This window comes from Pelobates fuscus, chromosome 6, assembly GCF_036172605.1.
Source record: "Pelobates fuscus isolate aPelFus1 chromosome 6, aPelFus1.pri, whole genome shotgun sequence".
Taxonomy (NCBI): domain Eukaryota; kingdom Metazoa; phylum Chordata; class Amphibia; order Anura; family Pelobatidae; genus Pelobates; species Pelobates fuscus.
Window position 1 is genome coordinate 131,426,280 of NC_086322.1, and position 17,737 is coordinate 131,444,016.

The window sequence follows — 17,737 nt, forward strand, 5'->3', positions numbered from 1 at the left end:
AAGACTTAGCTGAGCATAATTTGGGGGATTTGAACTTAGTGGCACATATGAAATGTACAAAATGCTCAGCAAAAATGTAATCCGTATGTAAAAAATGCCCAAAATTATTTTTTACCACATACTTTGGCATATATTGGTGAAAAAATGGGGATATGTTAAGGCACAATATGCACCATATGAGATACCCTGGAGTGTCTACTTTTTAAATGGTAGGCCTTTGTGGGGTTTTTTTGAACAGTCAAACTGCTATAATACCCCAAATTGAAGCATAGGCCCATTAAATCCGCCTCTCAAAATTCTACTGTAAATGTTGAAACTGACAGGTCTCCTATATGGCACTGTAGCTTCACGAAATAGTGCCAAATACATACAATGGGGGTATCGTTGTACTCAGCAGAAGTAACTGAACACAAAATAAAACTTTGTACAGGAATAGCACACAACAACTTTACAAAATACACATGAGAAGTTCTTTGCCAAAAACTCCAAAAAAATACATTTTACTCCAATATTTAGCAGAGATTGGCAGTGAAATGGCTACTTAGAAACAACCTTAGGACAATAGCCTGTGATGTCTACTTTATATAAATATATACTTTTGTGTGGCAATTTTGTTTTCTTTTATGGCTATTAAGCTTACAAGACAAACATACCAAATTCTAAAATCGCTCCATATCAAAAGTTTATTTTACTCCTTGTGCTTTGTGACCTGTAACTACCAAAAAAAACTTAAAATCCCAGACACATTATATATTCTGTAAATCAGGACAACTAAATACATTTATTTTTAATTACTTTCTTTAACTTGCACTAATTAGGCACACATTATTATTGCAAAAACTGTACAAAAAACACAAATTTCTCTATTTTTTTTGCATTTTTTTAATAATAAATAAGCATATATATATATATATATATATATATATATATATATATATATGTTACATCAAATTAAAGCCCTTAATGTCCTTTAAAAAACAGTATGTGTGTCGGTGCAATAAACGAGAGAGATGCAAATTGCAGTTGAATGCATACAGCAAGAAAATGCAAAAATTGCTTGTGTCATTAAGCGTAAGACAAGCTTCTGAAGCTGTGTCCTTAAGGGGTTAACAGAGAAAGAGAAAATACATTCTAAATTAAAAACACTGTATTTAATTGTATTTAACTGTATTCTAATTTGGAAAATTCTTACCTTTTCACAAGCATCTGTAGGTTATCAGTTGCTTTCTCAATCAGTTGGACAACCTCTGCGTATGGTATGTCATTGCACAGCTTCCCATTAATGGATACAACTTCATCTCCCACGCACATTCCAGCAATGGATGCTTTGCTCATGCTTCGAACCTAGAAAATACATAGAGAAATGAAATCTAATGGTCAATAATAATATTTCAAAAAGTTAAACACAAACATTCGTAGCAATCATCCATACGTATATCTGTCTGTCTTTACATATTCAGCTCATAACATTGTGTCTGTCTTTCTGTCTGGCACACCTCAACCGACTTTTATTTTATTGTGATAAGTATACTCACTAGCTAGTTCATACCATACTGAAATGGTCCCGAACACAAATAAATATATATATATATTCCACATGATGATGGGATACAAGCTATGCGAAACCTCCTTACCCAAACACAATCTTATCATGGCCCCTCTATTGAATATGTTCTGGAACTGTTGCCCATCACTCTTCAAAACAACTACTTTCGGTTTGAGACACTCTGGTACTTGCAAATAGCGGGTACATCAATGGGGGCAGCGATGGCCCCAATGTACACAAATGCTTTCATGTACGAATTTGAAACAAAGTATATTTTAGAGCAATATGACCAACAATTTTCCAGATATTTTAGGTTCATAGATGACATCCTAATTCTATGGAATGGCACCAAGGGGGAGGCACAGCAGTTTGTACACTGCTTAATGCTCTACCTACACCGGTTAGAATGACCTCGAATATTAATGAATATAGCGTCCAATTTTTGGATGTGGAGATCATGATTATCAACCATAAATTGGAGCACAAACTCTTTACCAAACCCATGGACCGTAATACAATCTTGCATTTTGAGAGCTCACATCCCAGACATTTGAAGGAGTCATTACCCTATTCAGAATTTCTGAGGGTATTACGCAATAATTCATTAAGTCAACAGTGCGACCAACAACTAATTACTATGTACAGAACATTTCAATCAAGAGGATATCCTTGTACCATTCTTGATGAGGCCATGAACAAAGAAAAATTGGCCTTGATCTCTCCAGACTGCCAGGGTGAGAAAGCAACCAACACTCGATCCATCTTCCCTATGAACTTTAACACTGCGAGTTCGGAACTTACATCATCAATTCACAAGCATTGGAATATATTGGAACTAGACTCTTCTCTCCCGGAAAATCTCCATCAGAAGCCTATGTTCTGTTTTCGACGTAACAGGAACTTGAGAAATATGTTGGCTAAAACAGATCCACAGCATTGCTATGAATCTAATAAAAAAGAGAATAGAAATGTAGGGTGTGTAAGGTGTTTGGGATGTGTGACATCCCTTCAAAAACCTTCAGTCATCCCTACACAGGCAAAGTGTACAGAATTCAACATTGCATTCATTGTCGGACTGACTTTGTCATCTATAAGCTAACATGCCCTTGCGGCCTCAATTATATAGGCAAAACAGAAACCGCGCTCTGTGAGAGAATCAGGGGCCACAGATCTAGCATCCGACTTGCGTACCGAGATGACTCTTCTCTCCCGGAAAATCTCCATCAGAAGCCTATGTTCTGTTTTCGACGTAACAGGAACTTGAGAAATATGTTGGCTAAAACAGATCCACAGCATTGCTATGAATCTAATAAAAAAGAGAATAGAAATGTAGGGTGTGTAAGGTGTTTGGGATGTGTGACATCCCTTCAAAAACCTTCAGTCATCCCTACACAGGCAAAGTGTACAGAATTCAACATTGCATTCATTGTCGGACTGACTTTGTCATCTATAAGCTAACATGCCCTTGCGGCCTCAATTATATAGGCAAAACAGAAACCGCGCTCTGTGAGAGAATCAGGGGCCACAGATCTAGCATCCGACTTGCGTACCGAGATGACAAGTCGGACAAACCTGTGGCCCGACATTTTCCAGAGTTCCAACACCAACTAACATCTCTTAGATGTGTGGCAATAGAGCATGTCCCTGTCCCAGTTCATGGTGGAGACAGGGGCAAACTCTTATTACAAAGAGAAACCTATTGGATTTGATAAATCCTTTTTCTTATGATACACAAATCATTTGGGCTATCAAAGAAAAACTGTAAAAGAACACTTTTCATTCAAACCCTTAGGTGACAAGGTATTAAGCTGAGTTAGCTTAATACCTTGTCACCTAAGGGTTTGAATGAAAAGTGTTCTTTTACAGTTTTTCTTTGATAGCCCAAATGATTTGTGTATCATAAGAAAAAGGATTTATCAAATAATTGGTCGAGTGAAGATTTCTCATGTATGGTTTTGGGAACTACATTCCAATATTATTGCATATATCTTGATAGTATTGTTGTTGTTTTTTTAAAAATGATTTTAGTCATATATCATTATTATTATTTTTTTGATAATAATGTATAAAATATTCATAATCTAGTGTAAATACATGACTATGAGAGTTTAGGAGAGACATTTATGCATGATAGTAGAATTTGGAGGATGCACATATTGATATGCTAATTAAGTATATCATGCTTAATTTAATATTATACGTAGATCACTGTATACAGGGAGTTTTGAGTTATTTTTACTCATATTTAGAACACATTTACTATACTTAGTTTAACACTAAACACTAAAATTTTCTATAGTTGTGTATATATATATATATACACACACACACATATATATATATATACACATATAAATATTCATCTTTTTATGTCTATTGTAAAAAAAGTTATAATAATAATTCCTTGTATCTACATATAATACAAATTAAAGATGTGTGTGATGCCATCTCTTTCATATACATTTGTGTTAACCACAAAGAACCTTGTTATGGTGGTATCTTACCCCAATCCATCTTTATAAGATGGCCCATATTACTTGTGACTCCTGCTGTGGAATTATGTGGAATGTGGAATTAGGGGCACATACTTGAACCTCTGGTGGGATTGCCCTCATATTTCTTCATTATGGCGTATAGTCTCTTTGTTAACATCCAATTTAAAAAAATAATAATATCCCATCAATACCTTGATTTAATATTTTTGGGTAAGTTTTCAGTGATTTCATATTTTTTTTTTTTTTTAAATTCTTTATTTATAACAAGGTGACACACCAACATCACAATACACAGCATAAAACATCACAATTGGATAGTCTTTAGTGCGATCAAGCGTAGGCCTTGAGCCAATTATGCAAATCAGTTCATGTGTTATTCTTGGCATCGTTGATACATTAGGCACCGTGGTTTTGAAATGTCCGTGTATGAGCGCGGTGTCTCTCCAATTTTCCAATAACATAAAAGTGAAGAAGAACAAAAATGGCTGCGGTACAAGATATATCTCTCCGGTACACATTCAAATAAGAGCCCACCTCTGTCCGGTGCATATTGCACAGGGCTTCCATACAACCCAGTCCGAAGGTATATCATATGGTATAATAGCGGATGTCTAAAGATTGTACTGGGTGATACCGATCCCCATCAACGTGGACCAGAGTTCAGCCACGGTAGAGAGAGAATTAGCAGTGAGAGCCATTTAAAGAATAGAAAGTAGAGAAAAGAAGGGATAGAGGAGAAGACAAACAAGAGAACCGGGGGGGGGGAGGAAAAGTTTGGAAAGGTCGTCAAAGGGGAGGGGGGGGGGGGGGGGGGGGGGGGGGGGAGGTATGGAGAGTTGTAGTCACTCAAAATAGGAGCAATCACCCGACTTTAGTACCAGCCGATATAGTCTTTCCCTCCTCTAGTAGTTCAGGCGGGGGGGGGGGGGGTTTGAATCATTCTTATTTAAGGGAACCCGACATGTAGGTGTCCGGTTCCCCCATAGGTGTTGGAAGAAATGAGAGCGGTGGTCCGGGTCCCCCTTTTTTTGTCACCTAATCGCCCACGCCACTGGCTATCCACGGTGCCCACACTCTATCAAACCTCGCCGTCGTGCCCCTGACCTTAGCTGTGAGTTTATCCATAAGGAACGTATCCTTAATCTTTTGTATTACCTTAAGGAGAGGGGGGGGGGAGGGTTGAAGCCATACTTGAGCCATAGTTCGTCTCGCCGCCAGGTTTACATTATTCAGCAATTTCAATTCCACCCTGGTCCAGCCCTCTAGAGGCCTGGCCAGAAGGAAGACCCATGGGTCCAGTTTTACCTCCCTACCGAAGATATCCTTCAGTAGGTTCGCCACTTCCTTCCAGAGTGGCGTGATCCGAGGGCACTCCCACCACATGTGTAGGTAAGTTCCCTTGTGACCACAGCCCCTCCAGCATAGATCTGTGGATATTCTGTTCATCCTACATAACTGCACCGGGGTGGTGTACCACCTAAACATGGTCTTATATGCTTGTTCCTGGATTGAGACACAAATAGACGAAGCTGCGGCAGCTTCCCACATCTCCTGCCAATCCACCCCTTCTAGCTCTTCGCCAAGATCCGCCTCCCATTGGGCTGTGTACGTAAGGTCCCCCCATTCCGACGTGGAAGTGCACATTTGTGCATATAGAGCTGTTATAAGGCTCCTCGGGAACTGTGCCCTAAGGCACATAGCCTCGAAGAAGGTAAGTGGTTGTAATGCACTAGATTTATTGTTCGGGGCCTGCGCAAAGTTCCTGAGTTGTATAAAGCGAAAGAAGTCAGAAGGGCGAAGATCTGCCCTGGCAGTTAAATCCTCGAACTGGAGTAGCGACCCACCTTCATAGAGTTGGCAAAGGCGTTGGACACCCGTTCCCTCTATTCCTATGAAGTCCCTGGCGTATAGTCCAGGGGGGAAAGCTTTATTTCTGAGGTAAGGGGTCAATGGGGATGTCCGAGAGGACAATCCGTATTTGACCGATGCAATGTCCCATATCTTCATTGAATTTGCTATGGCCGGGCATTCTATTCGTGTAGTCGGTCTATGGTCACGGGGAACCCACATAAGGAATTGTGGCTTATCAGGTCCCATTAGGGATGACTCAAGGTCAACCCATCTCCTTTCATCTGGAGGGGTGTGCCAATACGCTATCTGCGCGAGTTGGGCCGCCAAGTAGTAAAAATAGAAATTTGGCAATCCTAGGCCCCCCCTAGATTTTGTTCTATAGAGGATATTACGGGAAACCCTATGTTTCCTATTTTGCCAGATAAATTTCCCCGTGGCTTGCTGAAGCGGGCCCAAGTCAGACTTGGTGAGCCGAACTGGGAGAGCCTGGAACAGGAACAAAATCCTGGGGAGGATGTTCATCTTTACCGAGTGGATTCTGCCAATCCATGAAATCGGTTTATCCTGCCATCGTTCCATATCCGAGATAAGGGTGCGAATCATGGGGGTGTAATTCTGCTGAAATAGCTGAGCGGGGTCTGCCGTCAGGTGTATCCCCAGGTATTTAATGTGATGCCTTTCAATACGAATATTGTGGCCATTTCCTATTCGAGTGATATCAGACTCACTCATACTTATGGGTAAGGCGCATGACTTAGGTAGATTCACCTTATATCCAGCTATTTCGCCGAAAGTCTCTAGGACCCCCGCCAGCGCGTCCATTGACTCCGTCGGTTCCGTCAAAGTCAGCAGAACATCGTCGGCGAACGCAGATACAACATATCTCTGGTCCCCCACTGTGATACCGCGAATTTCATCAGTGCATCTCACCTGTTGTAATAGTGGTTCCAGGGACAAGGCAAAGAGCAGGGGCGACAAGGGGCAACCCTGTCTAGTCCCGTTGCTCAAGGCAAACGGTATAGCCTTGGAGCCCGCTATACGGACCCGAGCCCGGACATCCGTATATAATGCCCGAATTGCAGTAATAAACGTAGGCGGGAGGCCAGAGTGTTGTAGGACCTCGAATAGGTATGGCCACTTAACCCTATCGAAAGCCTTCTCTGCGTCAAGTGACAGGACCAATGTGGGGATTTTCCTCTGTGCTTGCCGCCAGAGAAGGTCAATGTTACGTCGAGTGTTTTCGTATAGCTGCCTACCAGGGATGAAACCCACCTGATCTGGGTGGATCAGCCGATTTAAATAGGGGTTTAGGCGGGTCGCTAAAATCTTGGCTAGAATTTTAGAGTCGTGGTTTATCAATGAGATCGGTCTATAGTTCTCCGGGAGTGAGTCGTCCCTGCCCGGCTTAGGTATCAGGATAACGTCGGCCAGCGACATGTCTCTATCCGGAATACCCCCATTCATTAAATCGTTAAACAATGCCCCAAGATGCGGTACCAATTCCTCGCGGAACAACTTGTAATAACCACCCTCAAATCCATCCGGGCCTGGAGCTTTATTGCCCTTCAAGGATGAGTACATCGCCGCCTTCCAGTTTTGGTAAGGCCAATCGATCAAGGAAAGCTCTCGCTTCATCGATCTCACGCTGTTGTCGTTCCCCATCTATTACACCAGAATGGTTATATAGGTCGGAGTAATATGCTGTGAATACCGACGCGATATCCGTGGGATCCGTATAACGCCTGCCAACTGCGTCTTTAATGCTCGTGATATGAAAGTGACCCTGTCTCGGGCGTAGGGACCTAGCTAACAACGTGTCCATTTTATTAGACTTTTCGTAGAATGTCCTCTTAGTCCAAACCACTGCCCTGGCTGTGTCGTCCAAGAGTAACTCTCGTACTGACATTCTCACTTTCTGTACGTCTGCTAATGTGATAGCTGACGGGGCTGACTTATGTTTCTCTTCCGCCCGACCCAGGGCCTCTAGAAGGGAGGACAGCAGTTGCAATTTACGTTTCTTTTTTACCGTCGCCTCTCTGATAAAAATACCCCTAATAACCGCTTTGTGGGCGGCCCAGACCGTGGCTGGTCGGAGGTCCGGGGTTGCGTTCCGGAGAAAATAATCGGATAATTCTCGACGGATCGTTTCCACCACGGCCGGGTCTTGTAGAAGCGAAGTATTCAGCTTCCAGGACCACGGAGACGCTACGCATAAGTTATCCATAGTCAGTGAAATATCTGCGTGGTCTGACCAGGATATAGAACCGATCGTGGAAACAGAAGCTTTGGACGCCGCGTGTGTATTAACTAGAAATAAATCTATCCTAGAGTAAGAATCATGGGGTGCGGAATAGAACGTAAAATCACGGTCGTCTGGATGGTGAGCTCTCCATATGTCTATGAGGCCTGTACGCTGTATAAAGGTGCGGAGTATCTTGTCCTGACTCCCTCTACCGTGAGATCTCGGTAGCCCTCTGCAGCGGCTCCGGTCAGCTGCCGGGCACGGGGTGGCGTTAAGGTCTCCGCCTACAATGATCATGCCGTGCGGTAGGCTGTTGATCATTTGAGCCAAGGCGTCCCAGAATTCGGCCGATGGAACATTAGGGGCGTAAATATTGAGGAAGTGGATCGTGTGGGAGTGTAAGCTCCCGGAAAGCAGCAAGTAGCGTCCCTCCGGATCGGCTGTAACAGTCCCTATCCGAAAGGGGCACCTATGATGGATTAGTATAGCAACACCGTTCCTCTTGTTGAGAGCTCTCGCCTCATGTACAACGCGGAATGTGTGGTCCCTTAACATTAGTTTTGCTGGTTTAGGTATATGCGTTTCTTGTAGAAAAGCAATATCAGGGTTCAGGCGTTTAAGTTCCCTAAACATAAGGCGCCTTTTACTCGGGGCATTAAGGCCTTTGACATTCAGGGATAGCAGTTTCAATGGCATTGTAACAAAGGAGGGGGTCGGCTTGTCACATAAGTTGGATCCACTACAGAGCCAACTCGAGCTTGCAATGAGGGTATCACAACATCTCCCCCCACCGGGGTCCGAGCAGGGAATAGGGGTAGGAAGGTGTAAGGGGGATGACAGGGGGTGAGAGGACAGTGAAGATAGAAAGAGAAAGAGTGAGAAAAAAACAGAAAAAACAACAATAGCCTGGTCTTACCTATTGCCAGGACCAAATGGGAAATATGTCCAGGCGTTTCCAGGGTACCAAAACGGCCCCAGAACTGCCTCAACATAGACCAACCACGAATAGCACCACCAGGGTGCCTAACTATCCCCAATTGGAGATAAACAATTGTTGTAAATAAAAGCATATATAGAAACCGAAACATAGGGGGAGACCCGTTTGTCGTTCCCAGGTGATTGTCAGTTCCTAAAAAGGAGAAGCACATTCAAGACTTCAAAAATCCCGCGGGTGCCAGAGCCGGACACCAATATACCTCTGAACCCGCCCCCCTTCCCCCGTCCCGAACCTAATAATACGTAGAAACAGAACCCGGCTTAAGAGTGAACCTAGCATAAAATAAACACAATAATAAAAATGGTTGCGGACATGGCATGAACCAGGTTCCACCGCCCCATCCCGAACCCCCTCTGAGAAAAGTCGCAACTTAGTGTAAAAGGATAGCGGACAAAAATAGCCCGAACAGCAAAGATACTGTTACCCGCCGCCCGCCACCCGTGAAGCCCAGGAATCCCGTCCAGAAAAACAGTGGGGGGAGGGGGGGGGGGGGGGGGGGCAGCAAACAGAAACAAAACAGCAATAATATATCGAGAAGCGTTACCCGCCGCCCACCGCCCCACACCGATCCCGTTCCCCAGAAAAACTGTGAATAGTTGTACCTTGCCCCCGACCCCCCTGGACCCGGCCCAAGTACCGAAAAAACGTAGTACAAAATACAGTAAGCCATACTACACAGTGTCCCCGAGGAAGAGGGAGGGGGCAATCGATATATAACTTATACATAGCGAGAAGGGGGGAGATAAAAAACACATTTCCCGCCTCCCCATTCCGATCCCAGTCCCCAAAAAAACACAGTGTTTAAGTAACCATAGGTCTCTGCTCCGAGGGACCTGACACAATCCCCAAAATCATGAGGAGAAATAATGGTGGGCAGTCCCGAAAAAGGGTCCAACGGGAGAGGGGTTACAACGAGTCAGGACATGGGAAACAGGGCGAGGCCCGGGAGCAAAAATAAGCCCTAACCCTCCCCATAGTAAGCAATCCCACCCGCGGGTCAAGGAGCCCGATAACCCAGATGTGCCTCGTATAAAACCCCGGTAACCAGGGCCTGCCGCCACCAGAAAGGCCAATAATCAAAAGCCCACATAGGCTTTTCAAGCGGGGCCTAGAAATCCCCCGCCCAAACAACCTGATACCGCCCGCGAGGTCTTACCATCTGGAGATATAACCCGCCGCTCAGGCATGGCGACATCGTGGCCTCCTTCCTCATTCATCAGACGTGTACCATTCTCGGGGGAGAGCGACTAGGGCCTCCGTCGCCCCCTTCGAAACCGGGAAGTCGTCCGGGGTTTGGATCCCCAGCTCGGACAGGAACTTCCTCGGGTCACCGTCCGGGAACAGAAGTTTCGTGCGGCCATCCTTAAAAGCCATCAGCCGGAAGGGATGACCCCAAGCGTACTTGATGGTGTGGCGCTGTAGGAGTTCCGTGATCGGGCGCCAGTCTCTGCGTTTCTGCAGCGTCAGCGGGGTGAGGTCTTGGTAGAGGGTAAGGTTGGCTCCGTTATAGAGGATTTGACGATCTCTGCCATACCTCATCAATGCCTCTTTAGTTTGATAAGACAGGAATTTAATTATAACGTCCCTCGGGCGCCGATCTTCCGTTCTTCTGGCTCTGAGGGCCCTATGCGCCCTTTCAATATGCCACAAATGCTCTGGGATGTCGGGGAGTAGCGGCCTGAAGATCTCCAGAATTACTTCTGCTAGGGATCCTTCCCCTTCTTGTTCGGGTAATCCCCGGAGGCGGATATTATTGCGCCTTGTCCTGTTCCCCAGGTCGTCTATGGCTGCTTCTGCAGTAAGTAGCTGGGAGGTGAGGTGGTTAATTTGAGCGGTTGCAGCGTTATGGGCTATAACTGTGGATTCGACCCTCTGCTCGAGCACCGCCGTCCGCGCCCCCAGTGCCTGTATTTCAGCTTTCACCTCCGAGGTGGTACGAACCATCTCAGAGGCAAGGTAGCTACGAACCTCCGACAGTTTCGCCAGTATTTGGCTAGTGTCGGAATCCGATGCCACACCGCTTGCTGGGCTCGCTGGGGAGCGGGGCGTAGTCTGGCCTTCTCGTCCGCCATCTTGTGTGCTTTGTCGCACGGCGCGAGAGGCCGCAAACATCTCCGGCACTACTATTCCCGCTTCTACCGCCTTTTTCACCTTTGTTTTCGTAGTTCTCCGGTCCATCACTGTTCCCACGACTAATTCGGTTTGATCAAGTGTTTATCTCCGCTGTTGTATGCTGTTGGCACCGTGGTCGCAGCGGAGCTCTACCCGGACACGTCCAGCTCGCTCGGCTGCAGACCACGCCCCCCTGATTTCATATTTTTGAATGAACTTTTAAAATGGTCATTTTCAAAATATGAATTATACGAAATATATATAATTATAAAAAAATATATAAAAAATACCAAATAATTTTAAATGTTTAGCCAAAAATATGAAATAATTTGAAAAGCTTATGCAGCAATATTAAATTGAGGCCGACATTCCTGGATTTTTCTTTTAAGTAAGCCATTTGGTGATCTTATTAGAACTTGGGATAAACTTGTAGCCAAAATTCATCTTTGTACTAGAAGTGCATTTATACCCACCCTCAACACAGTGCTATCTAAAACAATGGAGGCAATGGGGATGGATAAACTAACAGCTCTGGTCCATAATACCTCCAAAAATTACCCTAAAATTTAGATCCCTACCTACTTAACCTACACAGTTCTAACAAGATTTTATGAGTTCTTACTTGGCTTATATCTTCCTAACAGACTTGACCTCTCATTTCTACATTGCATTCATATCATCATCATTCCTCCTTTTCCCTTCTTCCATGGACTGACCTTCCTTTACCCACCTCTTTTCTTATGTATTCTCCTTTCCTATTCTATTCCTTTTTTTTTTCTCTGTTTTCTTATCGGTATTACCTGTTTTAGGTTTGCTTAGTACTCTTGCATCGGAAACTCATTGACTTCTTGCGTGTTTCTCTCTTCTTATCCCCAGGGCCAACATTAATACTCTGAATTTACCTTCTCTGTGGGGTCCTGTTATTTATTTTCTTTCTTGATACTATTTTAACTAACGAAATTGTCTTGATCAATTCAGTTCACCTCATCTTATATGCTCTTTTGCAAGTGAGTAATGACAATTATTTTGTGCATATTCTCTATAGCTTTAATTCATTTTTTAAATAAAGAATCTTGGGTGGTGGAGGGGGGTGGGGTGATGGAGGCTAAAAAGCTCTAGAATTTTGAAATTTGCTTTTGTTAGTTTATTTGTTCCCTAGTGTAAGGGTGAGCTCTGTTTTAGCCTGCTGTTCTTCCTTACGTCAGTTCTTTGGTTATTAGTTCTTAATACAAATAAAAGTACAATGACAATAAAGAATGAAAAAAAGTAAAGAGTTTGATAAAAAAAAAAAATACCCAGTTCAGCGCTTATACGGAATAGAGATGTTATTGTCAAAAACTAAAGTATATTTTATATGAAGAGAAAGCAGATATGGCTTTATAGCTAGATTAATAACGGAAATGCAACAGCAATATTTTCCTAGAGGAGATTTATCCCACCTTAAGTGGTCTCGACACGTTTCAAGCCAAGTGTCAAGCACTAATATATGGAACAAAGTAGAGTATAGAAAAATAAAATATAAAAGATACGGCATTATGCAAGCACCTGCATAAGGGGAGATACAGTCAGGATAGACAACATACTCACTAAAGGTAAATGCATTTCACATCTAATACGGATGCTTCTTAAGCAGCCATCTAAAACCCACCCATCAACATCTTAACAATAATGAGGGACTTAACCTCCCACCTATATATATACACACATACATACATACGAATACTTCATTCCTTTACAATGGCATAGTGTCATAAATTGTTTATTTCAATAAATCAAACCAATATCAGTCTAACTTGCCCCCAGTAAGCATTGTGGCATGACACACTGTTATGTACGAGAGTTTGGAAACAGACAAAGACGAAATTCTGTGATCTTAACATTTACAAATATGGAATGGTATGCCTTGCTTATTCTTCAACTGTGAGAATGTTAATAGCCCGCTAGTTTTGAAAGTAATCATGGCATAAATGTTTCCTTTAAGACCCTTACAGGTGTTGATCAGTAAAAGGTTCTCATTGAAGGTTGACTTTCTAATGGTCATGATCACAAAGTATAAGCATGCAAGAATGTACAATATAATTACGTCTAACATACATTCTATTCAAGAAACCATGACATTTTGTACATAGTTTGCTTGCACTTAACAAGTGTATAAAGGGCTCCAGGATGACTTGAGACCAATGCCAAATCATAGTTTTGAAAATCCAATTCTAATCACAAAGACAACTATTCTTTTAATAATTAGTTTCACAGTTCACTTAAACTCTTGTTATTTGTTAACTTCATGTATACTTCAGAAATGTTTGCTAGCTTGTAGAGGATCACATTTCTCTGCCAGGAGCCCATTCCATCAATTTAATGTTTGCAAACGTCCTAAAAGAGACAACACCTTCTTCTAAAACAATAGTGAAAACGTTAAAGATCATAACCAAATTTACAGTCACAGATTCCTTTTAGTATTACATTAGCAATACATAGATTTGAATCTCCCTTAATTGCTAATACTAAGTAAATTTGGCTGAAAGACCATTTTTGGTCTTTCAGCCTGTTAGTAGATTTCTCCTTGATAACGTGGGAATTAGGGAGATATCTACTAAGCAGCTGCATGATGCAGCAGCTGCACGAATAGGATCAGAATTTTAAAAAGTACCGAATTGCATCCTAACACGAATGGACAAACTTTTTTTTTTCTGCTCCTTCTTACACATTGAATTTAAGGGTTGTGATTTCAGTTCCTACATTGTGATTTCTTTTCAACTCATGTTTCCACTAGTGTCATATTGTTATCAAATATATATTAGTATATTTAGTGAATACCCTTATTGAAACTTGGACAAAATACATTATTTTCACTTATTTAGTGTCTGTGAACATGCAAGAGTGAATAGGTTTACTATGTTACATGTTAATCCATATTACATACATACATACATATATATATATTCTCTGCACATACTACCTCAACAATGTTTGCTTTTCTTTGATTTAGTAAAAGTTGTAATAAAAAAAGAGAAAAATGTTCATACCCAACAAGATTTGAACCGAAGTTGGCAGCACAAAAGGCAGATACCTTAACCACTAGGTTACAGGACAATACAGAACCATTGAAAGTGAAAGCAGATAAGAACCATTTGGCCCATCTAGTCTGCCCAATTTTCTAAATACTTTTATTAGTCACTGGCCTTATCTTATAGCTAGGATAACCTTATTCATATCCCATGCATGCGTAAACTCCTTCACTCCTTGTTTTCCTGCTACTGCTGCTCCTTATAGTGCCTTCTGTCTTATTTTATTCTAGCACCAATGTCCTAGTGCTCATGCATGTCAATGGCTGTGCTTGTATTAGTATTCCCCCCATAGGAAAGCATATATATTGGTATACTATGGGGGTTAGGGTGACACTGGATGTCCTCATGCATAGTGTGAAGACGTCTAGCATCAGTAAGGCAACCAAAACAACACCGAAAGTCCCTCTAGTGTCTGTCTGGTAGACAGCCATTAGAGGTAGAGTTAACGCTCAAAGGTAATTATTGCAGTTTATTATTATTATTATTATTATTGGCATTTATATAGCGCCAACAAATTCCGTAGAGCTTTACAATATTATAGGAGAGGGAGATGTAACAACAAATGAGAAAATTATAAAACTTACATGAACAATAGGATAAAGAGGACCTTGCTCAAACAAGCTTACAGTCTAGAGATGTCACTCAACCACTGCCTAACCCATTCAACAATATTGGAATCCAAACTCAAACATTGCAGTTTATTGATGAGGCTTCTATGTGCAACAGTGCCAAATGTCTTACTGAAATCTAGATAAGCAATGTCTACTGCACCACCCTGATCTATTATTTTAGTTACCTAATCAAAACAATGAATAAGAGCTAGCAAATGAGTAACCGGTCACCCAGTGATTGGCTGAGAGCATCATCTGGCTCTAGCGCTTTCAGTGTATCAATGGACGTCATTGAGAGAAATAATATTAGGGTTAGTGAGAATTGCAGGGAATTCAAAGTGAATTTGAAATTGAAGGCCAAAGTAGCCAAACTGAAAGCATAGCTGAGCTTACATTTTAAATTCACTTTGAATTCCCTGCAATTCTCACTTAAGTAAAAAACCCTGTGTGTATTTTTCTTCCAGTGGGCACCCAATGATAGGCTGATGCTCTCAAACTACAACCGGTTGCCCAGCTAAGCCTTAACCATACTGCAATGCAAAGAGGAATGGAAGCTAGAAGGCAGACAGGCGTTGGAGCCCCAAATCTGGTGTTGTAAATATTATTATTATTATTGGTTATCATTTATTTAGTGCCAGCTTATTCTGCAGCACTTTACAAAAAGAGGGGAATTTACCAAATGAGACAATAACAACGTGCAACAGGAACAATAGGTAGTTGAGGACCCTGCTCAAACGAGCTTACAATCTTGAGGAGGTAGGGTATAAAAACACAATAGGAAGGGAATTAAGGAAGGCAGCAAATAGACATGGTGGGAAAGTAGCATAATTGGATGTGAGATTTTCAGTGTGGCCCTGTAGGAGAGAGCAAGAGGAAGGTTTAAGAGATAGAAGTTACTCTTGGAGGCCATAAGCATTCCTGAAAAGATGAGTTTTGAGGGACTTCTTAAAGGATTGAAGACTAGGGGAGAGTCTGACAGGGATAGGCAAGCTGCTCCAAAGGAAATGAGCCGCCAGTGAGAAGTCTTGCAGGTGTGATATTTGCAGTAAGGGTGCGAGCAGCAGCTAGGAGAAGGTCACAAGTAGAGCAGAGAGACCGAGAGGGGGCATACCTATAAATCAGAGGGACTAGAGTTGGTTAGAGCTTTATAGGTAAGGATTAGTATTTTAAATTGACACCTGTAGGGTACAGGATGCCAGTGTAAGGATCGACAGAGGGGTGAGGTGTGAGAGAAGTGACAGGAGAGAAAGATCAGCCTGGCAGCAGCATTCATCACAGATTGTAGTGGGGCAGTATGGCTTCTGTGGAGACCAATTAGGAGAGAGTTACAGTAATACATGCAAGAGATTACTAGAGCATGAACAAGTTCCTTGGCAGCATCTTGCGTAAGGAAGGGGCATATGCGGGCAATGGTTAATGGGTTAAACCATTGCCAAGCGATCTAATACCTGAAGGTAAGAAGGCAGAGAATTCTGACCCCATAACATCTAGGTTACTTTAAGCACAAAAAGGGCTGAAGTGGTAATGGTTCTTAGAGTCTGTATGTGCAGCGTTTTGTTATGAAATGTTACACATACAGAGTTTAAACCCTCTGCTGCCGGAGGTGTAACGAATATAGGAACTAATACAGGAACAAGAGTTTCAGGCTGGCTAATATCAATTCTGTGCATATAAACATGTCGTCATCACACACAGCATGCCTGCAACAGCTGTCTAATGCCACCCATGACCTCCTTTCAGGCCTTCTCGCCTACATCCCCGGAGTGGGAATGACAACAGCAGTTGGGATCAGGCTGAGTGGAAAACATGGACTTGACAGTAAAGTGGAGATACGTTTTGCTTTTTGTGTTTTATATTAATTGTTACTCTAACAAAAAAACAGTGTTTGAGTAAAACACAGTTTTTGGTTGGAATAACCCTTTAAATGAGCTGCAGTTGTTGATGTTATAGGGCCAGCCACTTCCTGTTTTTAAAAACCTAGGAGAATTTCAACAGTTTGGAGGTGATTCTCTTTTTGTTTGTTTTAAGCTTCTTACATTTTTCTATTCAGTATCTCTTTAAATATGCTAGAAAATAGGGGTAATAAGCAGTATATTTCCTATTGAGAAGCCATATTGCTAAATACAAATTCAGTGCAATGTAATCCATGTAAGTGTAATATTTCAAAATACCTGTCTTTGCTTGTAAAGATGTCACCATTCAATGTGCTTTCATTTCTTTGAGTAGCACAGGACAGGAAACCCAAGTAGACATGATGTAATGTCCCTGTATTAAGAAAGGACTTTGCGAACAAGCCTAAGTGATCACATTGCCCCAGTATTTGCAGGAGGGATTTATTAAACTTTCATCTCCATGAAGGGCCATCTTATAAGTGGGCTGTAGTTCTACAACAGTAAAATTGACAAACAGTGGAGAACTGGAAACAGCTCCCTCCCCCATAATAACTCCATCTCAATGAAGTTGTTACATGAGCTTATTTTCCAGTGCTAAGTTGTTATCAAGCAGTTGGATCCGAACATTGGGTCTTTCTTCTTGCCTGCCCTTGGTCACTGTGGTAAAAGGAATGCATTAGTTGGGCCTTCGGTCAGGGTCATCTTTAACGCGGGGCAAACGGGGCAGCTGCCCCGGGCCCTGTCCCTGCTAACTATGGGAGCCCATCGGGTGGCCCAAGCACTTTGAGCCACCCGGTGGGCCTGTGTCAGCAGGGGCCCGGTCAGGTGCTGTGGCGCTTTAACAGCGCGACCGGGCCCTTGCTTTACAGCAGCACTGGGAGGAAGTGACAGCCGCATGTCACTTCCTCCCACAGAAACAGGAG

General features: G+C 42.6%; 1 protein-coding gene across 2 annotated transcripts in view; it reads right to left on the minus strand.

The window, feature by feature from the left end:
* The window catches only part of SYNPO2 (synaptopodin 2), a 270,960-nt gene that overhangs the window by 58,708 nt on the left and 194,515 nt on the right, over positions 1 to 17,737 (minus strand). For both annotated transcript variants that reach the window (XM_063458255.1, XM_063458254.1), the window contains exon 2: positions 1,193 to 1,344. In XM_063458255.1, coding sequence (XP_063314325.1) covers positions 1,193 to 1,344 — 152 coding nt within the window. The remainder of the gene's footprint in view (positions 1 to 1,192; positions 1,345 to 17,737) is intronic.